The 25,101-nt window shown below is 40.3% G+C and overlaps 1 protein-coding gene across 3 annotated transcripts in view; it reads right to left on the bottom strand.

Annotated features, from left to right (window-relative positions):
• LOC141157235 (probable ATP-dependent RNA helicase DDX60) overlaps positions 1-25,101 on the bottom strand; it is a 233,263-nt gene that overhangs the window by 89,071 nt on the left and 119,091 nt on the right. For all 3 annotated transcript variants that reach the window (XM_073644250.1, XM_073644254.1, XM_073644263.1), the window contains 8 exons: positions 24,104-24,219; positions 23,879-24,012; positions 22,346-22,455; positions 14,606-14,710; positions 13,038-13,166; positions 9,664-9,785; positions 2,970-3,113; positions 546-575 (listed from right to left, as the gene is read on the bottom strand). In XM_073644250.1, the coding sequence (XP_073500351.1) occupies positions 546-575; positions 2,970-3,113; positions 9,664-9,785; positions 13,038-13,166; positions 14,606-14,710; positions 22,346-22,455; positions 23,879-24,012; positions 24,104-24,219 (890 nt within the window). The remainder of the gene's footprint in view (positions 1-545; positions 576-2,969; positions 3,114-9,663; positions 9,786-13,037; positions 13,167-14,605; positions 14,711-22,345; positions 22,456-23,878; positions 24,013-24,103; positions 24,220-25,101) is intronic.

The raw sequence follows: 25,101 nt of genomic DNA, 5'->3' as shown, positions 1-25,101 counted from the left end.
CATGAAGACAGATTTTTACATTTCTGAGATAGAAGATGACACTAACTACTGGTAAGATTCTATACAAATGGGAGGTGGCAAGATCTCTGCTTCTAGCTTCTCCCTCCTCATTCCCCTTCCCACTACATAGAAGATGACATTTGCTACTAATAAGATTCAATCTCAGTAATTAAAAAAATCTCTGAATAAAGATTTTACCTGGGATTTGAGAAAGTTTAAAATGAATGCTGAATCCTGGCAGAGATAGAAACAGATTTTCCTGATAAGATATATCACAAAGTTTCTTAATTTCATGCGTATTATTGATTTATGTAATAACAATTAAAATGAAGATTATTCTTTAAACATGATATCACATTTAGTCTGTGTGCCCTACTGATGAATCAGGTGTGAGATACTTATGCACTGATTGTACAGAGCACAATACACATACAATACAGTAGCATGTCCATATTTTGTCCATATTTGCATTTAGCTAGCAGAAACTTAGGAGGAAGATCATTATTATATCTACAGTATGTAAAGGATTTAAATGTCAATTCTACCTTGAAGGACTTGTATCAATCTTTGCTGACCTGCAAAAGACAAATAATTGACATTATTTACTGACCATCACGTTTATAGCATTTTATGATATATGCAAAATAGGTATTAACATCCATAAAAATGTATTATACATATACATTACACATATGTCTACCTAAGGGTATATGCACAGGGCGTCTTTAACATACCGGCAGAATTGTCACGTTTTTCAAGGTGAAAACACTTTAGGAAAATGCTGGGGGTCGTTTTCCGGGAGCATTTTTTTCCTGCCGTCTTTTCAGTCATTATCGCAGCGGTGTCTTTGCTTTATACTTTTAAGTATATAGAGCCGTCCGAAGAAGCAGCATGTTACTTCTTTTAACCTCCTCAAGGTTTCCTAACCATGAAGTGTTTAAAAGAAGTGCCTTAAGACGGAACATGTGCACAGCGATGTTGTTTTGGCATTACTTTCCTTTATGTTAATTTTATGCGGTGTACTTCCAGCGCTTTTTCAAGCAGATTCCAGGCAGAATATGCCTGAAAAAGACATTGTGTGCACATACCCTAAATGATCCTGCTATTTTCATATTTATTTATTTTCACTAAGGCTACTATATAGTCCTGAGATCAATTCATAGTTCTGCAGCTTTCAGAGCTGAAATCTCCCAGTGCTCAGCTTACTTCATTTTCATTCATTCATTTGATACTAGAAATACCAACTTTCCAACTTTAGCAAAACTCACATCCATGTGTATCGGTTCAAATACGGACTGTGAGGTATGGACAAGACTTTGGTCTCTTTACCCAAACTTGACAGCTTTATGTATGCCTATAAGGCTGTTGAGATGGGTCGGGGGACTCCACGGCCAATTTGTGCATTATGGACGAGGAAACACAGATGTGTTATCCTCCCAGTAATGGAGGGTATGTATGCGTTATACATACTCCCAGCCAGGGGGCGTGGCCTCGCTTCATACACTTGTATAGATGGAGGCCGAGCCTCGTCTAGTGGAGTGGTATGGAGAGCGAGGCTGCGCCCACTGGCCGGGAGTATCTATAAGGCTAAGTGCCCACGATGCAGAAATGCTGCATATTTTTTACGCTTCTCCCTGGCAGGAAAAACGCATGCGGATTTTAAATGCGTTTTTCCCCCCAGGTAGAAGCGTTTGTGAAGCGTTCTTCACATGCATTTCCGCATGCGGGTTGTCAAGCACTTTACAAGCGATTTTAGCATCACTTGGAAAAGTGCTTGACAACTTGTTCACACTATATAAATCCATGCAAACAGCATGTATTTATAGTAGTGTGACCAAGTTAGTTAAAAAAAAGAATAAGAATGGTGAAAAATAAAGTTTATACTCGCCTTCCGATGTTTTCCCGGTGTTTTGTCTGCTCCGTCTGGTGTCTTGCACTGCTTGCGGGGCTGTGAAGGACCTGCGGTGACGTCACTGAGCCATGTGATGGGTCACATGACTCTGTGACGTCATGGCAGGTCCTTCACATCAACGCGAACATTGCAAGACACCGTCCCAGAGCAGACAAAACACCGGGAAGACATCAGAAGTTAAGGATAAACTTTATTTTTTATTTTAAATTCTTTTTTTACAGTTTCTATAGTACCCAGGTCTGGATGAGAGTCTTCTCTCCTCCAGACTTGGGTACCATCTGCACATTGAACCGTGTGATATCCGCTTATCCACATGTAGCGATGCCGATCCAATGCAAGTCAATGGCGGCGATTAAGCTGCGTGTCCGCAAAATTAATGGACATGCTGCGGATTTTTGAGTGCAGCGTAAACGTGCGGCTTGTCATTGGGGACCATGGAGGGCGGATTACCAAGCGTTTCCCAAGCGTTTATGCTGCGGAAATTCCACAGCATAAACGCTTGCAAAACGCTACGTGGGCACCCAGCCTCACTCATACATACCCTCCAGTCCCAGGTCTAAAACCAGCGAATCCCCGCAGGACACAGTTCGTGCGCTGGGGGGATTCATATGTCTCAGTAACACAGAGTGACTGCAGACTTATCAATTTGAACCAGACAACCCCTTTATCTGTTGTAAATGCGACTCTTTTCCTGAATCTATCTTCCTGCACCTCTCTATTTGTAAGTTATGGCCCTCTCTTCATCGTATATAAATCTAGACTTTTTAGCAAACTGGGTGTGGCCTTCAAGAAGACTGCCATAAAGAACAGTTGAAGGCTACTTGTCTATAAAGACAAATTATATACAGTGGAGAGGGGCCATATATCAGGCTTAGAGACGATTGGGAACAAAAGAAAAATGTCAGATTCAGGAGAAGAGCTGCATTTACAATGGGTAAAAAAAATTACTTATTTATGGCAAGTGAGAGGTCCTCCTCAAGTATCAATTCATAAGAGGATTAGATTTTGCCCCTCAGTGTGATGCATAATGATCATGATGTTGTAGAATCGCACTTACTGAAGATTTTTTCCTAATTTTTCTGCTTTTGCTTGAAGTTTCTGGATATTTTTTATCTCTTCCTCAGACTGTTTCATTTCCATCTTATGACTCAGATGTTCGTACAGCGTTCCTGCTAAATTTTCCACTAAATCAAGTTTAAAGCTAAAGAGAGAACATATTAAAAGTCAAAGCATTTTGTAATTAATAGTTTGTCTGCACAGTAAATAATTTTACTGAATAATAATACAATCAGATGCATTGTGCCCGACACATTCTGAAATGTTATAGCACTGCAGCTTAGTGTGTAATGCAAGTGACCGGATGCAGCTCACAGAAAGCACGAAGCAGGAACAGTCAATGAACAGTTTAATCCTTTCAATACAGTTACATTTTCAGTAATTAAGGGACAGTTAATAATATCAAACAGTGCAAACAGCAATGAAACAATACAATTAGAACAGTGGGGAAAATCTCTTAACCCTGCTGTTCTGTTCGGTCAAAATTTGAAATTTGATATTTTTTTAAATATTCATTATGCGGTTCTGAAACCTGTGGTTAATTGATTTTTCCTCATTTGAGGTGTTCTTACTTTGGGTATGTTTTTTTTTGTTTACTTTTTGCTCCACGTTTTTTTTTTACACTTGTACTGTTCAGTCAAAAAATGGCCGATAGCCTTTTATACTAATCTCCAGCCATTTTTTGAGTAAAATAAAGGAGTTATAATATCATTTTGGACTATATATTGCATCTACTACTGTTTATCAATTTAACTAGGTCCTTTTGGTCCATGCAGATTTACACATACAGTACAGACCAAAAGTTTGGACACACCTTCTCATTTAAAGATTTTTCTGTATTTTCATGAAAATTGAACATTCACACTGAAGGCATCAAAACTATGAATTAACACATGTGGAATTATATACTTAACAAAAAAGTGTGAAACAACTGAAAATATGTCTTATATTCTAGGTGTTATGATCTGCAACAAAACTAAGGAAAGATAAGGAAAGCTGTCCTTACAGTAAGACTAAGCTGAATCCCTACGATGTAGCGGGCTGCCTGTTCCTTGTGAACAGACACGCCTACATCCTCGGCTAGTCTGAACGGAGACCTATGGAATTAAGGGAGGGGTCCCTAAAAGAACTAAGGACTGGGACAAAAATGGGACACCTCCTAAACAGAAGTTGTTGCAGAGCAAAAAGGACAAACTGACAAAAAGTACTAACGGTCCCAGAGGACCAAGAACTGACAGAGATAGGCACCGAAGCACCTGGCTAGAGAGAGAGACAGTCAAAACAACACTGAAGTCCAGCAAAGCCAGAAGGGCGGAGCTGGAATATATTGGCAGCTGGTCACGTGACCGCAAAACACAAGATAATAAAAACTAACAGGAGGGTTCTAACAGTACCCCCTCTTCTATGAGGATCCTCCGGATCCTCCAGGCCCAGGCCTATCTGGAAACCTCCTGTGGAAAGCTTTAACAAGCCTAGGAGCAGAGACATCATCCATCCTTACCCAGGAGTTGTATTCGGGACCGAAACCCTTCCAGGAGACAAGATACTGTAATTTCCCTCTATGCCATCTAGAATTCAAAATACAAGAAATTTCATATTCGCCGTCTACCACCACAGGGGGAACTGTGACAGTGGCATCCCTATTAGATACGTCAGCCTTTTTCAACAAGGAAACATGAAACACAGGATTAATCTTCCAGGAAATAGGGACATCCAACCTAACAGCAGACGGGTTAACAACCCGAAGCACTTTAAATGGACCCACAAACTTAGGACCCAGTTTTTTAGAGGGAATCCTCAACCGCAGGTTCTTCGAGGACAACCAAACCATGTCACCCACAGTAAAAAAAACCTCTTTACGTTTCCTGTCAAAATACTTCTTGGACTTCTTGTTAGCCTCTTGCAGGTTACATCGTACATTAGTCCAAACTCTCTCCAAATCACCGGAAAAATTCTCCTCCTCCGGTACCGCCGACCCCAATTTGGAGAATGAACCAAAAGACGGATGTCTCCCAGTACAACAAAAAAAAGGAGAACATCCAGCAGAGGAGGATGTATGATTGTTAAGAGCAAATTCTGCAAGAGGCAGAAACTCAGACCACACCTCTTGATTGTCCGCCACAAAACAACGCAAAAACTGTTCTACATCCTGGTTCTTTCTTTCAGTTTGTCCATTCGATTCAGGATGATAACCAGATGAAAATGACACATGGACTCCCAACCTGTCACAAAAAGCACGCCAAAAGCGAGCCACAAACTGAGGTCCTCTATCAGAAACAACATCCGTGGGAACGCCATGGAGCTTGACAATCTCCTTAACAAATGCCTTAGCGAGTGTCTTGGCGCAGGGCAACTTAACGAATGGAAACAAATGACACATCTTACTAAAATGGTCCACGACCACCCAGATGACAGTAAAACCCTCGGACACCGGAAGATCAGTAATAAAATCCATAGTGAGATGTGTCCAAGGCACACTAGGAACCTCCAGAGGGCAAAGCAACCCCGCAGCAGGAGTATGTGAAGCCTTTGACCTAGCACACACAGTACAATGACGCACCCACTTGATGACTTCCTTCTGTCATCCAGACCACCAAAAACTGCGACTGATAAGTCTCTTAGTCTCCGAAACTCCAGGATGACCTGCCAACAGAGATTCATGACACTCCACAAACAAATCTCTCCTAAAGGCTCTAGGCACGAACAACCTCCCATGGGGAGTGTTAGATGGAGCATCATCTTGAGCATTCAGAATCCCATTCTCCAAAACAGAGTCCAAAGCCACCACAACTCCTTTCTGCAAAATGCTCTCCTTCTCCTCGGAACCGACCGTAGGAGAGAAGCTGCGAGATAAAGCATCGGCTTTAACATTCTTAGTACCAGGGATATAGGTAACAGAAAAATGAAACCGAGAAAAAAAAAGTGCCCACCTAGCTTGACGGGCCTTCAAGCGCTTGGCAGCATCCAGATAGATCAAATTCTTATGATCTGTGAAAACCTGAATAGGAAATCTAGCGCCTTCCAAAAAATGACGCCAATGTTCAAACGCAAGTTTAATAGCCAGCAACTCCCGATATCCAACATCATAATTCAGTTCGGTTTCCGAAATTTTTTTCGAAAAGAAGGCACAAGGATGTACTCCACCCTTGTTCTCCTGAGACAAAACTGCTCCGACCCCCACCGATGAAGCATCGACCTCGACCAAAAAAGGCTTGGTCTCATCAGGCTGCATAAGGATAGGGGCAGAACTGAACCTCTCTTTGAGATACTCAAATGCTTCAATGGCCTCAGTAGTCCACTGGGCCATATTCGCACCTTTTCTGGTGAGATCGGTTAGAGGTTTAACAATTACAGAAAAATTCTTAATGAATTTCCTGTAATAATTGGCAAAACCCAAAAATCTCTGTATAGATTTCAAACCAATAGGCCTAGGCCATTCCTGCACAGCCTGAACCTTCACAGGGTCCATCTCAAAGCCCTCACTGGAGACAATGTAGCCCAAAAAACTAATTTTCTGCACAGCGAACTCACATTTCTCCAGCTTAGCAAAGAGTGAATTGTCACTCAATAACTGCAAAACTTCACGTACACTCTGCCAATGGGACTCGAGATCTGGTGAATAAATCAAAATGTCATCCAAATACACAACCACATTCTTACCAATCAAAGGTCTCGAGATGTCATTAATAAGGTTCTGAAAAAATGCAGGTGCATTGGTAAGACCGAAGGGCATCACCAGATTCTCAAAATGACCTACCGAAGTGTTAAAAGCAGTTTTCCATTCATCACCCTCCTTCACACGTAACAAATTGTATGCCCCCCGGAGATCAATCTTGGAGAACCACTTGGCTCGCAGTAACTGGTTAAACAAGTCAGGAATTAACGGCAATGGGTAGGAATTGCGTTCGGTAATCTTATTAATTTCACAAAATTCCAAACATGGACGTAAACCGCCGTCCTTTTTTTTAACAAAGAAGAATCCAACTGCCACAGGTGACTTAGAAGGTCTAATGTGACCAGCAGCCAATCTAGTCTGCATGTACTCCTCCAAGGCCTTTCTTTCAGGGATAGTCAGATTAAACAAGCGACTTTTGGGAAGAGTAGCACCCGGAACAAACTCAATGGCGCAATCATAATCCCTATGAGGAGGTAAAACTTGCGACTCCTCCTCCGAAAAAACCCTCCAAAAATCTTGAATAGGTACAGGTAATTCACCTTTTTCCACAGCCGCAATGCGACCATTACAACATTTATCATAGCACTTCGGACTCCAAGACTTAATCACATTAGTAGACCAGTCCAGTAAAGGATTGTGCAGTCTTAACCAAGGCAATCCTAGAACAACTGGAGAGGGAAAATTATCCAAAACATCCAACTCCAAAATTTCTTGGTGATCTCCATTGATAGTGAGAGGAAATGCAGTAGTCTTGTGAGTAATACATTTCAAAGGAGTGTTATCAATTGCAACCACAGAAATAGGTGATGACAAAGGTTTGGATTTCAATTTAAGGTTTTCCAAAAACCCTTTATCAATCACATTAAGTGTTGAACCACAATCCACAAATTCCTTGAAATTCAATCAAATCTCCTTGCAGAGTAGTACTCCCAGAAAGAAATACTCCTGCAGAGCGTAAACAAGCTATACGGGCGTAACTGACCATTTTTTTTCCTTTACTTAAATGACGCTCACAATACTTAATCAAATGGTCATTTTTACCACAATAAAGACACAAACCTTCGGCGAATCTCCGATCTCTTTCCTGAGAGCGGAGTAACATCGCCCCAAGCTCCATTGGTTCTCCGCTGTCAGAGCAGATTTTCTGGGAACTAGGACCTGAAGTTACAAGAGTCTTTACATCATTAACCCTGGACCTCAGTTTCCTGTCTACACGAACAGCTAACTGCATAGCTTCCTGCAGAGTCTCAGGTGCAGGGAATGCAATTAGCAAATCCTTAACTCTTTCACTCAGACCAGCAAGAAATAAACATTTCAATGCAGAATCATTCCACTTAACTTCTGAAGCCCACCTTCTAAAGTGTGTGCAATAAATTTCAACATCATCTGACCCCTGATTCAAACTCTACATGCATGGTTCCCACCGTGAAGCATGGAGGAGGAGGTGTGATGGTGTGGGGGTGCTGTTGGGGATTTATTCAAAATTGAAGGCATACTGAACCAGCATGGCTACCACAGCATCTTGCAGCGGCATGCTATTCCATCCGGTTTGCGTTTAGTTGGACCATCATTTATTTTTCAACAAGACAATGACCCCAAACACACCTCCAGGCTGTGTAAGGGCTATTTGACCAAGAGGGAGAGTGATGGGGTGCTATGCCAGATGACCTGGCCTGCACAGTCACTAGACCTGAACCCAATCGAAATGGTTTGGGGTGAGCTGGACCGCAGAGTGAAGGCAAAAGGGCCAACAAGTGCTAAGCATCTCTGGGAACTCCTTCAAGATTGTTGGAAGACTATTTCCGGTGACTACCTCTTGAAGCTCATCAAGAAAATGCCAAGAGTGTGCAAAGCAGTCATCAAAGCAAAAGGTGGCTACTTTGAAGAACCTAGAATATAAGACATATTTTCAGTTGTTTCACACTTTTTTGTTAAGTATATAATTCCACATGTGTTAATTCATAGTTTTGATGGCTTCAGTGTGAATGTACAATTTTCATAGTCATGAAAATACAGAAAAATCTTTAAATGAGAAGGTGTGTCCAAACTTTGGGTCTGTACTGTACATACATTTTCAAATTACGATACAGCAGATTGATTCGCTTCCAGTATAGTTATGTGCAAATTTTTTTCGCTGTATCTTATTTACCCTGCTGTTCATATAGACATAGTTCAATTCAGTTGTCAACATTTCACATTGTAAATGAAAAGATTTTCTTATTTTCAACAGTAGTTTCTTACGTTCCCAAAAAAACACAAACAGGTCATTCTGATGAGCACAATGCACCATGATAGTGCAATCAGTAATCGAGACAACAGAAAGCCGGACATGATTTTACATGACAATGCCACAAAAGGGGCAGTTGATACTCTAGATCAACTCATAGGCACTTACACCTGTAAACGCAAAACAAATCGGTGGCCAATGGTTGTTTTTTACGACATTCTTGATGTGTCGGCATACAATGCATTTGTGTTATGGCGTGAAATACAGCCAAATTGGAACAAAAATAAACCATATAAAAGAAGAATTTTTATAGACGAGTTGGGAAAATCACTGGTTAGCCCATATATCAAAGAAAGAAAAGTAACACCCAGAGATGATGGAGCGGCAGCCGATGTCCACAGGATGCTAAAGAAAGTGAACTAATGGCTTCCACCGGCACTGCTACGATACCCACGGCCTCCACCAGCAACGCAACCAGCCTAAAACGGAAACGATGTGCCTTCTGTCCAACATCAAGTAATCACAAAGCAAATGTGATATGTTGCAGTTGTGCAAAGTACATAGATGGAAGCAGTGCCTGCAGGAGGGCCATAATCCTTCAAACAGCTGCTCAGAGGAGTGGTGGGAGTCAGACATCCACCATTATAATATTTATGGCGTATCCTAGGAATAGAACCATCCTTTACATTATTTATACAGCATCATAAATACTGATACATTTAACAAAAATACTAATGTAGTGTTAACTTACTTTGGATATATGTTTTTTTTTTTAAAAGAAAATGAACTTACGCAAAAAAAAGGGCAGGAAGTCTGTTCATTTTGTTGAGTTTTTCAACAAGCAGAGGAAAATATTTGCAGCAATCTACCTCAGACGGCTCTTTAGTTCTCAGGCTTTCCAGCACTTTTGAAACCTTAAAAAAACATGATCATAAATTGCTCGCCTCTATAGATATAATATGTAATATGGTTTAACAGCATTAGAAAAACATGACCACTCCTGTTCATGGGTTCTTGTCTGCAGCTCAGCTCCATAGTAGTAAATGTGACTGAGCTGCAGTCAGGCGAGCATCGTCCATGAGGAAAGTCAAACTTCCCGCCTCAGGTGAAGTAGCAGGACTAAAGGCGGTGGCAACTTAACCTACAGCTTTGCACTTCTGCACAAATTTGTGTCTAGGTATTTTAAGGTATATCTTGTTATAAGAAAAGTAAAATAATATTGACGGACTTAAAGGGAACGTAGCAGGAGATTCATGCTTTCCAAACAGTGGGCAGTATGCACAATTTCAGCAAGGTATATTATTATGCCTGAGCATTTCAGAGAAGATATACTTTAAAGATCTGTTCGATGATCATAGCCAGAGATCAGACTAGTTTGGCTCTGCCCGTAGCCAGCCCTTTCCAGAGTTGCTGTAGGTGATTGACAGGTCTCTCCCTATGTACACGCATGGGAGAAACCTGTCAATCACCTGGAGCAGCACTGAGAGTAGCCAGTTGAGTGCAAAGATGGACTAGTCACGTCTCTGGCTATGACAGACTATTTCAGTAATGCAAGTTGAAATGCGAAAGCGTTTTAGAGGATAATATACGTGGCTGAAAACTTGCAGTCAGGCTGCAACTCATGTTATTTGGCAGCAGGAATTTTCTGACATGCTCCCTTTGGTACAGAAACCTTACTGTGAGGTTCCTTAAATAAGAGCAGTATATCAAAGGTTCTCATGATGTTTCAATAAGCATTAAAAAGACTGTGCTGCTCTATCTTGTAGATAAACCATCATGCCACTTGTCTCTGAATGTTTCATAATCTACAGTATAATAAAGAGTTTCGCATATATACCAGGTTCTAATGGGACACAGGGAACATGCGATCTCTAAAATAACTGTGGTTCTTAGTCATGTATTGTAAATATGCTGAGTGTCCAAAAAGTTATGGTACAGGAAAAAAATATCTTTGTACCGTGTTAGACAGTGTTAAAATTTAAGAGTCCTCAGTGGTTGATACATTTTAATGGCTAACTGAAAAGAAGGTAACAAATAGCAAGCTTTCAATACTACTCAGGTCTCTTCAAAAGGTATCCACCACTGAGGACTATTTTTCTATCTACTGGCTAAGACAGTACAAAGATATATTTTTCCTGTATCAAAATGGAGGATACCAGAATGTACCACAGCTTTATGGAACTAAAGACACTATATGCCTGATGTAGAGACCTGAGGAGTCTAGAAAGCTTGCTATTTGTTGCCATCTTTTCAGTTATCCATTAAGTATCAATCACTGAAGACTCTCAAATCTTAATATGTTTCCAAAAAATTGTCACTAATTCTTTTTTTTTTTTACAATAACTAATAGGTTGAAACAAAAAAAAGAAATTATGAATTAAATATAATTCTGAAAATGTCAGCTCCTTCTGTGCCTCTTTTGGATTGACAATGAAGGATTAAATACTAGGGAACACTAGTATACACTGTGTGCACAATTATTATGCAAGTGAGTATTTTGACCATATCATTTTTGTGCAGATTTTTCAACTCCAAACTGTATAAACTTGATTTTTTATTGGTTTGAAGCAGATCAGGTGATGTGTAATGAGGGCTGTGTGGCCTAAGGATATAAACACCCTTTCTCAGGGTGTGCAGAATTATTAGGCAGCTTGTTTTCCTCAGGCAAAATGGGCTAAAAAAGAGATTTAACTGACTTTGAAAGGTCAAAGATTATGAAAAGTCTTACAAAGGGATGCAGCACTCTTGAAATTGTTAAAATATTGGGGCGAAATCACAGAACCATAAAAAATTTTGTTGCAAATAGTCAACAGAGTTGCAAAACAACGTGTTGCGAAAAAAGAGGCACAATAATTGCCAAAGATTTGAAAATAATCAAATGTGAAGGGACCAGGAAGCCATTATCCTCCAGTGCTGCCATATTCCAGAACTGCAACTTCCCAGGGGTGCCCAGAAGTACAAGGTGTTCAGTGTTCAGAGACACGGCCAAGGTAAAGAAGACTGGGACCCAACCAACACTGAACAAGACCCAGAAGTTGAAACATGAAGACTGGGACAAGGAATATCTGAAGATAGATTTTTCAAAGATCAGATGAGAGTGACTGTTGATGGACCACATGGATGGGCTCGTGACTGTATCAATAATGGGCACAGATCTCCACTTTGACTCAGATGTCAGAAAGGTGGAGGTAGGGTACTGCTTTGGGCTGGTATTATTAAAGATAAGCTAGTTGGATCTTTTTGCGTTCACGATGAAATCAAAATCAAATCCCCAACCTACTGTCAGTTTTTAGAAAACACTTTCTTCAAGCAGCGGTACAGGATAGTGTGTGCATCTTTCAAGAAAACCATGATTTTTATGTAGGACAATGCTCCATCACATACATCTGAGTACTCCACTGTTTGGCTGCTAGTACAGACCTTAAAGATGAAAGAATAATGACATGGCTTCTTCCTTACCTGGTAAACTCTATTGTGGGCCTTTCTTAAACAGGAGATTTACTGTGAAGGAAACCAGTATGACTCTCTAAACAGTGTCTGCTGTGGTTGGAGCCTCCCAAAAACTCATTTGACAACAGATTAAGAAATAGACAGACTCCATGGACAGAGCGGGGCTATATTGGTCACTACGATCATTGCTATTTTTTTGGTTTGGTTATTATTCTCACTTTAACAGATGAAATAAAAAATTGAGATGGGAAAATTGATGTTTTTTCATTTAGCTGCACAATACCCATGCACACTAATAGTTGCCCAATAATTCTGAACACATAGATATTCTCCTAAGAAAGATAAAACCTTACTTTTAATTTCTTAAATGTTCTGCTTTTAAGGTTTATAAACCTTTTGGATTGACTGACAGCATTGGAGTTGTTGAGTAATAAAATTACTCATCAAAAATAAAAATTGCCTAATTTATTCACAGTGTAAAGGAGTTGTCTTGCTTTATGATATTGACGACATTTCTTTAGGATAGGTCATCAGTTTCAGATCGGTGGAGGTCCGATGCCTAGAACTAGCACTGATCAACTGTTTTCAACTGCAGCTCCAGATGTAATCAATAAACGAAGCAGGAACAGTATGACTTGGCTCAGCTCCTATTCAAATGATACCTGGACAGAATATCTATGGAATACTTGATATATGCAAATACTTCAATATATTACCTGTTCATCATGTCCTTTTTGAACCCAGTCAATGAATTCTTTTTTCAATGCCTTTTCATACTCGGTTGCATCATTTTTTGTTATTATTATTTTGTCCTTCAAATGTATGTTCGCTTCAGGATCTAAAAACTATAAGTTGAAAAAAGGTTGAGAATAATGTGAATTTTTTTCTTGAACAGTGTAAAGGTTTATATATCGGAATATTAAAATATATTGCTTTGCTTCCTGCAATACATATGGCTCGCGGGCTCGTGATGCATGGATCAGAGTTGTCCGCCAGCTTGGTGCATTAGCATCAGATTTAGCAAACAGCTACACCATACTTAATTTATCTCTCCATGCCCAAGGTCAGTATATGCACATCCATATCTGCTCTTCTGTTCAGGTATCCAGACGATGACTTTTTGTGAGCCCCGAACAGAAGAGCAGTTATGGATGTGCATATACTGACCTTGGGCATGGAGAGATAAATTAATTATGTTTAGCTGGAGATAGGATAACATTGGTCAGATGAGGTGCTGTAAGCCGGATGTAATAGTGTAGTGAGAGTGCTTGATACGAGAAAACCAAATAAGTGTGAGGTTGGGACCCCTCGATGTAAGTATACTGCCCCAGTGTGATTTTAGTAGGGAAGCATTGGCAGACATTGTACCCATAATAAGGGCTTCAGGTGTCACTATTGTGGGGGGAAGATCAGGTAGGAGTTGGATGTCATCATTAAGAAGAGGGCTCTGGATGTGGCTCACGACCCTATCTCATAGCTGACTGTGGCTCTCATGGTTAGAAAGGTTGGGTGCCACTGCATTACAGAAACAGGTGTAACAAGAATGTAGCAGTAATAAAATTTATTATTAATTCATGCTGGATCCTACTGGCCCCTTACATATCGTTGGTGCTAAGTACCCCATTTTTTAGGTATATTCTAGATGTCAGCAATACAGTTTACATTTCACATATTCAATATTGTCATATATCTTCGAGCACACTACTGTATGTGCTGCTGCATACTTTGATTTCTACAAATAATTTAGTTAATGGTAAGTACTCAGTATTTATAACTCGCGTATTATTTTAGGTGAATTTTCAGATGTCTTCATGGTTTGTGCAATACATTAAAAGGAACTTGTCATGTAAAAATACGCTATTAACTTGCAGATATTGGGTTAATCTGCAGGTTAATAGCATTCTGAACCTGCCCGGCGCCTGCACCGAGAGCCCTGCTTCCGGGAAGAAATTAACTTTATTGTTCCCAGCAACCTCTAGCTTTCAGTCATAGTGGTGTGCCGGCGCAGCTTCAGTCACCGCTCTATGCACAGTGAGCAGCGGCTATAACCGCACCCCCCGCACTGACTGACAGCTGGCCCTAATGTCGTTTCTTTACTCCTTGCTTCCATGTGCTCTTTTGTGTTTTTTCTGCCTTATGTCTGTATTTACTATATGCACATTCCAAAAAGAACAAGAATAAGCATTGCATGAACAAATAAACACACACATTTATATACCATGTTTTAATACACTTATTGTGTTTAATTTACCAGACAACTTATCAAATCAGTAAAACATCTTACCTCTACATTTGGCATTTTTGGCCATGCAGCTACCATGCAGTCAAAAAGCTGTATGCTTTCCCTTGGAGAGAATGTAAGATCCTTTGGAATACCATAGTTCTTTATCTAATAGATAATGAATAAAAACACTTGATATTTGTCTAAAATTTGATACATAGAAATTAATATTAAATTTAAAGGAAATCTGTCAGTAAGTTTTTGCTGCCTCATTGAGAGCAGCATGATGTAGCAAAAAGACACAAGTCCAAGGATGTATCACTTAGATTAATGGGTGCAGCCATTCTGACACAGAGTTTTTAGATTTAGCAATACAGCAAAGCTGAGGAAGCTGCCCCCGCCTACACCAGGCTCTGTATGTACAATGTCCATAGACAGTGAGCTGCCTATCACAGGAGGAGGCGGAGCCTGACTTGCAAGCACTTGGCCAGCTAGTCACAGCAATGTTAATCACAAGGTGATTAAAGCTTTAGTCTAAGTATACACCAGCACACAGCCGGACATGTGACACATTGTTGAGTTCAGTGTTTTAACCCCTACCTCATGCTATACTCAGATTACATAGCAAAAACCTGCTGACAGATTCCTTTTAATGTTAACATATGAATATGTCACTATACTGAGATATTTTCACTTAACAACATACCTTCCCAATGAAAGAATATGGCAAATAACAAAAAAAGATGCTCTAACAGCTATATCTAGTAATATATAGCTTCACCACCTGAAAGAGAAATATTGCCACTACTAAGGCCTCATTCATCATCTGTGATTTTTCTGGTACACATTCATCAGTGTTTTGGATCTGAGTTTCATCAGTGTTTTTATGATCAGTGATTTTCACATATGAAAAATTAAACAAATTGCAAAGCTTCTCCTATTCATCACAGACAACACATGGATTGCACACGAAATGCAGTGTGTTACTCTTGCAATACACGAGTCCCGTGCACCACTCTGTTTTCTGTGCGCACTCAGTGCAACCCTCCACAAGGTTGTAGCAATACACAGAAATCCAGGAACCAGGGCACCAGACGTCATCCTATGGAATATGCATATATCTCTTTTTCTATGTCTTTATAAAGGCCCCATATGGCCAAACCTTTGTGATTTTTCTGTTTTAATAAAGTTACTAAAAAGAGGATAAATGGATAATTTTGATCGGTGACACAAAAAACGGACTTGTCTCTTTGATTTTTTGTGGACCATTCGGTCGGCAAAAAAACCTGGACATATTAACAGCTCCATAGACCATAATGGGTAAATGTTCTATGCATGAGAAAGACTGATAGAACACGTGCGGGACGCTATGACGTCTGAATAAGGCTTAAATTATAAAAATTACACATTGTTATATGTACTGATATGCATTGTTTATAGTCTTTCTCTCCCCACATGGATAAGAAAGACCTTTTAGGTTAAGTGCACACGTTGAGTATTTGGTGAGATTTTTACATCAGTATTTATAAGACAAAACCAGGAGAGGAACAATCAGAGGAAAAGTATAATAGAAACACGTCACCACTTCTGTATTTATCACCCACTTTTGGTTTTGGTTTACGAATACTGAAGTAAAAAACTCACCAAATACTCAACGTGCGCACGTGACCTTGGGCCTTCTTTGACTTTAAGTTCCAGGTAAACTACAAGTTTTGTTCCCCTTATATTTATGCCCTAGAAAATTAGAAATTAGACCTTTCCACACTAATAGCAGCTGCAGTGCAGCATGAATTTTTGGAAGAACTAGAACATTTCTGATCTGTTGCATTGGCTCATGGGCTATTCAATATGCCATAGAAATGTTTATATTTGCTAGAAAAAATCTAATGAGCATAGTAAATACCTGTACAGTAGGTTAAAAAGGACTGCATGAGTCTCTTTTTAATACCAACAAAGCGGCCCAAAATTAAAGTTTACTCCATCACATGTCATGAATACATTTTGCTTGGACTTTAAAGGGAACCTGTCACCATAAGAAACCCTATTAACCTGCCGATATGGGGTTAATCTGCAGGTTAATAGCGTTATTAACCTGCCCGGTGCCCGCACTTAACCGAGCGCTGCGGGGAGAAAATGATCTTTACTCCCCCTGATGTTAGTCACAGGGGCGAGTTCAGTCACCGGTCTAAGTAAACAGAACGGCGACTGTAACTGCGCCCCCGTCCTGACTCACAGCTGGCCCTAATGCAGAGCCAGTCTCAGTCAGGGCATGGGGTGTGGTTACAGACGCCACTGGGTATAATCAGATCTTCGCCGGCACTGCCTCCGTGACTGAAACTGGAACACTGCCAGGGGGAATAAAGTTCATTGTCTCCCTGCAGCATTCAGCTAAGTGCGGGCACCAGGCAGGTTAATAATACTGTTAACCTGCAGATTAACCCCGTATCTGCAGGTTAATAACATTTTCATGGTGACAGGTTATTATTGGTATTATTATAGCGCCATTTATTCCATGGCGTTTTACATGTGAGAAAGGGGTATACATAGCGAAAACAATTACAATAATCTTGAACAAAACATGACGGCGACTGGTAAAGGAGGAGCGAGGACCCTGCCCGCAAGGGCTTACAGTCTACAAGGGATGGGTGAGGATACAATAGGTGAGGGTAGGGCTGATCGTGCAGCTGTATGGTGGAGGGGTGGTTACTGCAGGTTGTACGCTTGTCAGAAGAGGTAGGTCTTCAGGTTCCTTTTGAAGGTTTCCACGGTAGGCGAAAGTCTGATATGTTGGGGTAGAGTGTTTCAGAGTAGGGGGAATGCAAAGGAGAAATCTTGTATGCAATTTTGGAAAGAGGAGTAGAGAAGGAGATCTTGTGAGGATCGGAGGTTGCGGGTATGTACCGGGAGACTAGGTCAGAGATATATGGAGGAGACAGGTTGTGAATGGTTAGGGTTTTGAACTGGAGTCTCTGGGTAATGGGGAGCCAGTGAAGAGATTGACAGAGAGGAGAGTTCGGGGAATAGTGGAGGGACAGGTGGATTAGTCGGGCAGGGGAGTTTAGGATAGATTGGAATGGTGCAAGAGTGTTGGAAGGGAGGCCACAGAGCAGGAGGTTGCAGTAGTCGAGGCGGGAGATGATGAGGGCATGCACTAGTGTTTTTGCAGATTCATGGTTGAGGAATGTAATGATCCGGGAGATATTTTTGAGTTGGAGTATGCAGGAAGTGGAAAGGGCTTGGATATGTGGTTTGAAGGAGAGGTCAGAGTCCAGGGTAACACCAAGGCAGCGAGCTTGCGGGACTGGGGAGAGTGGACAGCCATTGACGTTGATAGATAGGTCAGTTCGGGGGGTTCAGTGAGATGGCGGAAAGATGATGAATTCTGTTTTATCCATGTTAAGTTTTAGAAATCTCGCAGACAAGAAGGGTTAGATAGCAGACAGACATAGTGGGATTTTGGCTAGTAGGGAGGAGATATTGGGTCCAGAGAGGTAGATCTGTGTGTCATCGGCATAGAGGTGATACTGAAAGCCATGAGACTCTATGAGCTGTCCCAGGCCTAAGGTGTAAATGGAGAAGAGCAGGGGTCCTAGAACTGAACTTTGGGGAACACCGACAGGTAGGGGGCGAGATGAGGAGGTGGTGTGTGAGTGGGAGACACTGAATGTCCGGTCTGTTAGGTATGAGGAGATCCAGGATAGGGTCAACTCTGTGATGCCGAGAGATGAGAGAGTCTGTAGTAAGAGGGAATGGTCCACCGTGTCGAAGGCAGATGACAGGTCCAAGAGGAGGAGGACAGACTAGTGTCGCTTGGATTTGGCAGTTAGTAGGTCATTGGTGACTTTAGTCAGTGCAGTTTCAGTTGAATGGTGAGGGTCGGAAACCAGATTGTAGGCAGTCGAAGAGGGAGCAGGAGGAGAGGTGGGAGGACAGTTCAGAATGGACATGTTGTTCCAGTAGTTTTGAGGTATAGGGGAGAAGTGATATGGGGCGATAGCTAGTCGGAGAGTTAGGGTCAAGGGAGGGCTTTTTGAGGATGGGTGTGATTGAGGCATGTTTGAAGTATGAGGGGAAGACACCAGTTGTTAGTGACAGGTTGAAAAGGTGGGTTAAGGTTGGGATGAAGATAGTGGTAAGGTTTGGGATGATGTGGGACGGGATTGGGTCAAGTTTACAGGTAGTGAAGTGTGATTTGGAGAGTAAAGAGGAAAGTTGAACTTCCGTAATGGTGGAGAAGGTGGTTTTGGAGGAGGAGGGTTGAGTGAATATGAGGAGGGGCTGTGGGGACTTTAGGCAAACACTTTGTCTGATGGTGTCAATCTTCTGCTTGAAGAATGAGGCAAAGTCTTCGGCTGAAATAAGAGGAGAGGGAGAAGGCACTGGGGGGCGGAGGAGAGAATTGAAGGTGTTGAATAGTTGTTTGGGGTTGTGAGACAGGGAGGATATGAGAGATGAGAAGTATGTTTGTTTTGCTGCAATGAGTGTGGACTTGAAGGTAGTGAGGGACTGTTTGAATGCAATGAAGTGCTCATTGGAGTGGGACCTTTTCCATCTACACAGCAACCCTGGAGGCCCGTCGCAGTTCTTTTGTTAGGCGGGTGTGCTACAGTTTCTTGTTGATTGTGCGAGCTTTGGTATGTGTGAGGGGGGGGCGACCAAATTGAGAGCTGAAGCTGTTGTGGTGTTGTATAAAGTGGCAGCAAAGTCTGCGTCATGTAAGGAACTAATGTCTGTAAGAGGGAGAAGGGATTCAGAGAGTGACTGTAGGTCAGGTCAAGGTGTTTAAGATTTCTGCAAGGGTGAGCAAGATTTCTGCGAGGGTTTCCTTTAATTACTTTGAAAGAAGGGCCCATGTGAGGGAGGCAGCCCAAAGACCTATAATAACTCTAAGGTAAAGTTTGCTATGTGTTACAGTAGGAGCGCTGTCAATCAGATTTTACAATGTCTCATTCCGACTCTATGGAAATCTAGTGTCAGTTTATACAGAGAATTTCACAGCAGATTTTACTCTAGCATTTTTTCCCTTTGCAGATTTCAATGCGGGTTTTCCGCTGTGGAGTCCGATGTGCACATACTCAAACAGTTGCCTAGGTGCTTTGCCAGTCACAACTTTGTGGATAAGAAAGAGGGTTCACTTTGAAGAAGTTTGTGAAAAAGGAAAAGTCTGCTTTTTAATCACTACATTCAGTCAAAACCACATAACTTTTAAAAATAGGTGATAAAATGAAAACTAACAAAAAAATACATAAAATCTATGCAGATAAACCTATTTTTATGTTGGGAAAATTAAGGAGATTTACTTCCTGGCCAAATACTGCCCTAAAGTGGTAATCAGTGGTCAGCACTCGTGCTTTGCAGTGCTGGGGTCCTGGGTTAAAATCCCACCAAGGACAACATTTACAAGGAGTTTGCTTGGATATCCTCTGGGTTCTTTGGTTTCCTCCCACATTTGAAAGACATACTGATAGTTAATTTAGATAGTGAGCCCCAATGGGGACAGTGATTGTAATGTATGAAAAGTGCTGTAGAATATGATGGCGCTATATAAGAAAAGCATAGGAAATAAAATAAATAATCTATTTCTCATCCAAGTAAAAATCTGTGACTGGCAGTAAAAACAGTGGTTCCCATGTAAGGATGAGCAATACTTTCAATGTATGAGCTTGAAAGTTTTGTCCAGAGTGTAAAATGTAGTACCAACATTTTCTATATTGCAGAGACATAAATTCAATACATTTTTTGTATATTTCCTCTCAATTTAACATTTAACTTTTTTTACTGTTGATTGCCAAAAAAAACAAAAACTTTGGCTAAGAAGATCAAAAGTATCAAGAAAAAGCAACAAAGGAAATGAAAGCATTTGTCATGAGGGTTCCCATTAAATTAAAGGGAATCTGACAGCTTGCCCGGGTCCCCCAAACCACCACCATGTATTTATTGCTATGTGACTTCCCTACCTTTTTAATGTTGAAAATATAACTGCAAATTGCAAAAAACTATTTAATAACTTTGGTGGAAATATGCTAATTAGCGGATAACTGGTCATGTTGGCATTGTTTTCCTCAGACTAGTCATACCACTAATCAAGTTATCACAGGATGTGAGTAACATGATTTGCAAGAATGGGGCAACCACAAGCTTCTTGCATATCTCTGCCTCCCGTTACAGCTGGCGTCCATTACCAATGCCATCCTGGGAGTTCGCAGCGCACCGAAGAAGCCAGGCTTGCTGTGCATTGTCAGGGAGGCAGAGCTTTGCAAAGACCTGTAAGAGACCTGGCAAATCATGTTACTGATGACCACAAGGGCACGATAACATGAATAATGGGATAATTGGTCTGGGGAAAATAACACCCCCATAACTAGTCACCCACTAATTCGCATATTGCCACCAAAGTTATAAGATTTTTTTTTTCAATATGCAGTAATCCTTTGGAAAAATAAAAGGGCTTTTTTAGGTATGGTAGTCAGTTAGCAATAAATACGTGGGATATTTGGGGGATCTGGGCAAACTGTCTAGTTCCCTTTAAAGGAACAAGCACACCTGACGCACGTTTCTTTATTGTGCAGGTGAAGGCGTCCTCCTATATGCGATCCTCCAGCAACACAGGTATTCAGTATATTTATTTGTATATATGTTTTCACTGTATGTCATAGTTGTCATTCAATTCTTCTAATTACTATACTCTATTCTGAATTGGTCCACAATGATTTATATAGCCCTTCCAAGCATTTATTAACTTCCCCAGATGAAGCCTCTGAGAGACGCCTGTGAGGTGCGCTTGATCAGGGGATGGGTGTAAGTATATATGATTTTTCAATTATGGAAACTTTTTTTTTGCTTATTCATATTTCTTTGCTTTTCTTTTGACTTATGAGGTATCCATCTTTCTAACATTGGTTTTATTAAAGAAGTTGTCCACTACTTTTTTATTGATGCCCAATCGGTAGGATAGGGCATGAATGTATGATCGGCCGGGGTCCCGCACACGGCACCCCCGCCGATCAGCTGCCGGAAGTCCTTACCTGCGGTGCTTGGCCATCCATCTGTAGTGGCCGCCGCAGGGTACTGCACATCCGCCTCCCATTCAGTTGAATGGGAAGCGGATGTGCAGTAACAAGCGCCGGCCACTTCAACTTGACGGCCAAGCACTGCAGGTAAGGACTTCCGGCCGCCGGCTGCCACCGGCACCGATACCAGCTGATCGGCTGTGGGGCCACGTGTGGCCGATCATACATTGATGCCCTATCCTACCGATAGGGCATCAATAAAGAAGTAGTGAACAACTTCTTTAATAATATTGATGTTTGTTATTCCACCCATCTGTGGTGCCTCTTACACACGCCTGTGTACATGTGTGGTGGCTCACTCAGCATGTCTATTACGAGCTGCGCCTTTTACGTTGTTAGACTCCACATGCACACTTTTTTTTCATGATTTTTCCATTAGATTTATAACCTAATTCACCCGCGCAAATGGATTTTCATATGCCAAATATACCGATTTTTGTATTATTTTTATTTTGTTTTTATTGTATCTGTTAATTTACGTCTAGCATAATACAATTTAGTTTTTATTTCATTTGTCTGGCATTTTTTTGCTTTTTCTGTGTTATACATTTTGAATTATTTTTACTACTTTTTTTTGTAAACTATTGACTTGGTAATTTACAATCATTATTTAATTATAACACTAAATAAACAATCCTTTCACAAATGTTAAAATACTTATTGTCTAGGTGAACAGGAATATAATATACACAATTAGTGACAGAATTTATTACATACGACCATATATACTTACATGATCTATTGTCAAGAAAGCACATGGATGGTAGTGTTCAAAGTTAATATTGGAGTCATTTACAGAACATGTATACTTTTCCAGATCATTGTATCGTTTGTCATACTGAACTGCAAAAAATAATTTTTTCATTTTTATTTATAATGTATAGGACAAAACAACATAGGGCAATACACAGAATACAACTATTACCAAGTATTAAATATAGAATATTGTGCTGACTGAACATCTAGTTTTTTCTTGTGTTTCGAAAACATTCCAAACATTTAAATGCCTATTGGATAGGCTCTACATAATGTTGGACCACAAAGGTCTTGCAGAAGAAAAACAAGTTATGACATGATTTGTAGCCAATCACTTGTCACTTCTCTCTTTCTTATGAATTATCCCAAATAACCTCTTAGACTACATTGAAGATATGGCATGCAATTAAACATGTCTGCATATGCTTGTATAGATGGCGGATGGGCCTTCAGAAACTTTTGCATCTTTGGTCTTAAAAAACCCCATTATGACACTGCAGATGTGGATGATATGAATGCAAATACAGTATATTATGTTACATGTTTTTAATGGTACCCCCATGATCACTAATCTGATTTCAAAAGGCACTCAGAAACAAAATGACACAGACACCAGCTTACAAAAAAAAATCATTATATTAGAATTAAGGCGGACCTGTCAGCTTGTTCGTGCTGCCCTAATTAAAAAGGTACTTAATTCCCATCTCTTAAAGTGATATTGCTAGAACATGCCATCACTTTATAATAAGTGGAGAACTAACATAGCGTCTTGTGCAGACTTAGCTCAAGAGATTCAGATTCAGAAATCAACTAAATTCTCATAAAAAGGTGTTGCTGCATCCCCAGAAAAGGTTATGTTTTCTTCTATCGTGCTTCTCCTGGGAATAAAATTATTCAGTTTTGACTTCTTATCATCCTAAAACGAATACAAAGGGCAAGGGACAAATAGCCCAACAATAGTGAAGTATGGCAATAAAGAGCTTTGTTCTGCCAGATATTTTATTGTTCTCACAAAACATCCATAAAAAAGCAGCATATAAAACATCATGTAATTCCTGCCTCGAGTTTCACCACTGCGGCTTCTTCATGGGCATCACACCCCAGAAGAAGCACCTTGGAAGTAGACTCACTTGATTGCTGAATCTGAATTTCTTCAGCTAAGTCCTTAGTCTGCGCAAGACACTATGTTATTTCTGCAATCTATCTGTGGGAATGTGACAAGCTCCATTTGTTTTTTTTTGCTGTGACTTGGCAGAGAGTGATGACTTTTCTTGTTTTTGCGAGACAGATTAGTCTGTTCAGGTTTTATAAAAAAATAATGTAATTTATATAAAGTGGCAATAGGGTATACAGTGCTAAATCTCTGAAGCCCCTTTACAATTTTTTAATGCACAGTGTTGCCTGGTTTTACAAATGTTTTACCAAGAAAGTAAATCTCCATGGGCTGACAGGTCTCTTAAAAATTCTTCAGAAGAAAAAATTGTGAGTGCACCTTCTGGAATATAGTTACCTAATCGAACATTGTAAGATCTTTTTTCTGATTTTGCTGTTTTTCTCTTTATTGCCCTTTGGGGTGGTATTGATATATCACTCATCTGTTTTTCTTCAATGTATTGCCAATATTTTTTCACTGATTGTAGCCACCTAAATAACATAAGTACCGTAATCTTATTACACGACAGCTGTTATAATAGTGAATCATGAATCTTGTATGGCAGACATGTAAATAACATACTGAGTTAAGTGTTCAGGATTACTAATGGTTGCAGACAACGCCAGGAATGGACATGGAATCATAGCCATTATGTGGTCCCAGGTTTCTGCTCCGATTTCTCCTCCTAGGCAGTGTACCTTGCAAAAAAAAAAAAAAAGTGGTTAAGCATGTAGTATAGACCTTCTGATATCTGTTTCTGAAGGCAAAATTTTCCTTACTATTTATATAAGATTAAGCAGTATAATATTTTTTAATGAGCTAGTAATTTACAAATCGAAAAATGTGGCAGAGAACTTTAATATAGGTGTTACATGTTCCACAACCTGCACCAAAAAGAGTCTGGACTTGGCAAAATAATGTTCCAAAATGGGCATTTTGGGGTCTTTTCTGGATGCTTCTGTGGGTTAGGCTTAAATGTCCCAAATTGTGCTTTTGTGTTGGTAAATATAGCTTTTCTCAACCTGTGGTTGTGGTAACTGATCAACAGTTATTCTAGATATTAAAGTTAAACTGGCCACACCAGTTACTGAAAACAGCATAGGTTAATAAGAATTTTAAAATAAAAACAATAATATGGGTCTGAAAATATAAATTACAGTGCCTACAATTAGTATTCAACCCCCTGCAGATTTAGCTGGTTTGATAAGATGCAAATAAGTTAGAGCCTTCAAACTGCAAACGAGAGTAGGTTTTATGAACAGAAGCATAAATCTTACAAACCAAAAAGTTATGTTGCTCAGTTGAATTTTATTAAATTTTAAACATAAAAGTGTGGGTCAACTATTATACAACCCCTATGTTTAATATTTTGTGGAATAACCCTTGTTTGCAATTACAGCTAATAATCGTCTTTTATAAGACCTGATCAGGCCGGCACAGGTCTGTGGAGTTATCTTGGTCCACTCCTCCATGCAGATCTTCTCCAAGTTATCTAGGTTCTTTGGGTGTCTCATGTGGACTTTATTCTTGAGCTCCTTCCACAAGTTTTCAATTGGGTTAAGGTCAGGAGACTGACTAGG

This window comes from Phyllobates terribilis, unplaced genomic scaffold, assembly GCF_046119375.1.
Source record: "Phyllobates terribilis strain yellow unplaced genomic scaffold, ASM4611937v1 Scaffold_1__5_contigs__length_1240528914, whole genome shotgun sequence".
NCBI lineage: Eukaryota > Metazoa > Chordata > Amphibia > Anura > Dendrobatidae > Phyllobates > Phyllobates terribilis.
Note: the sequence above shows the minus strand (reverse complement) of the source record. Positions and strands in the feature narration are given on the sequence as shown.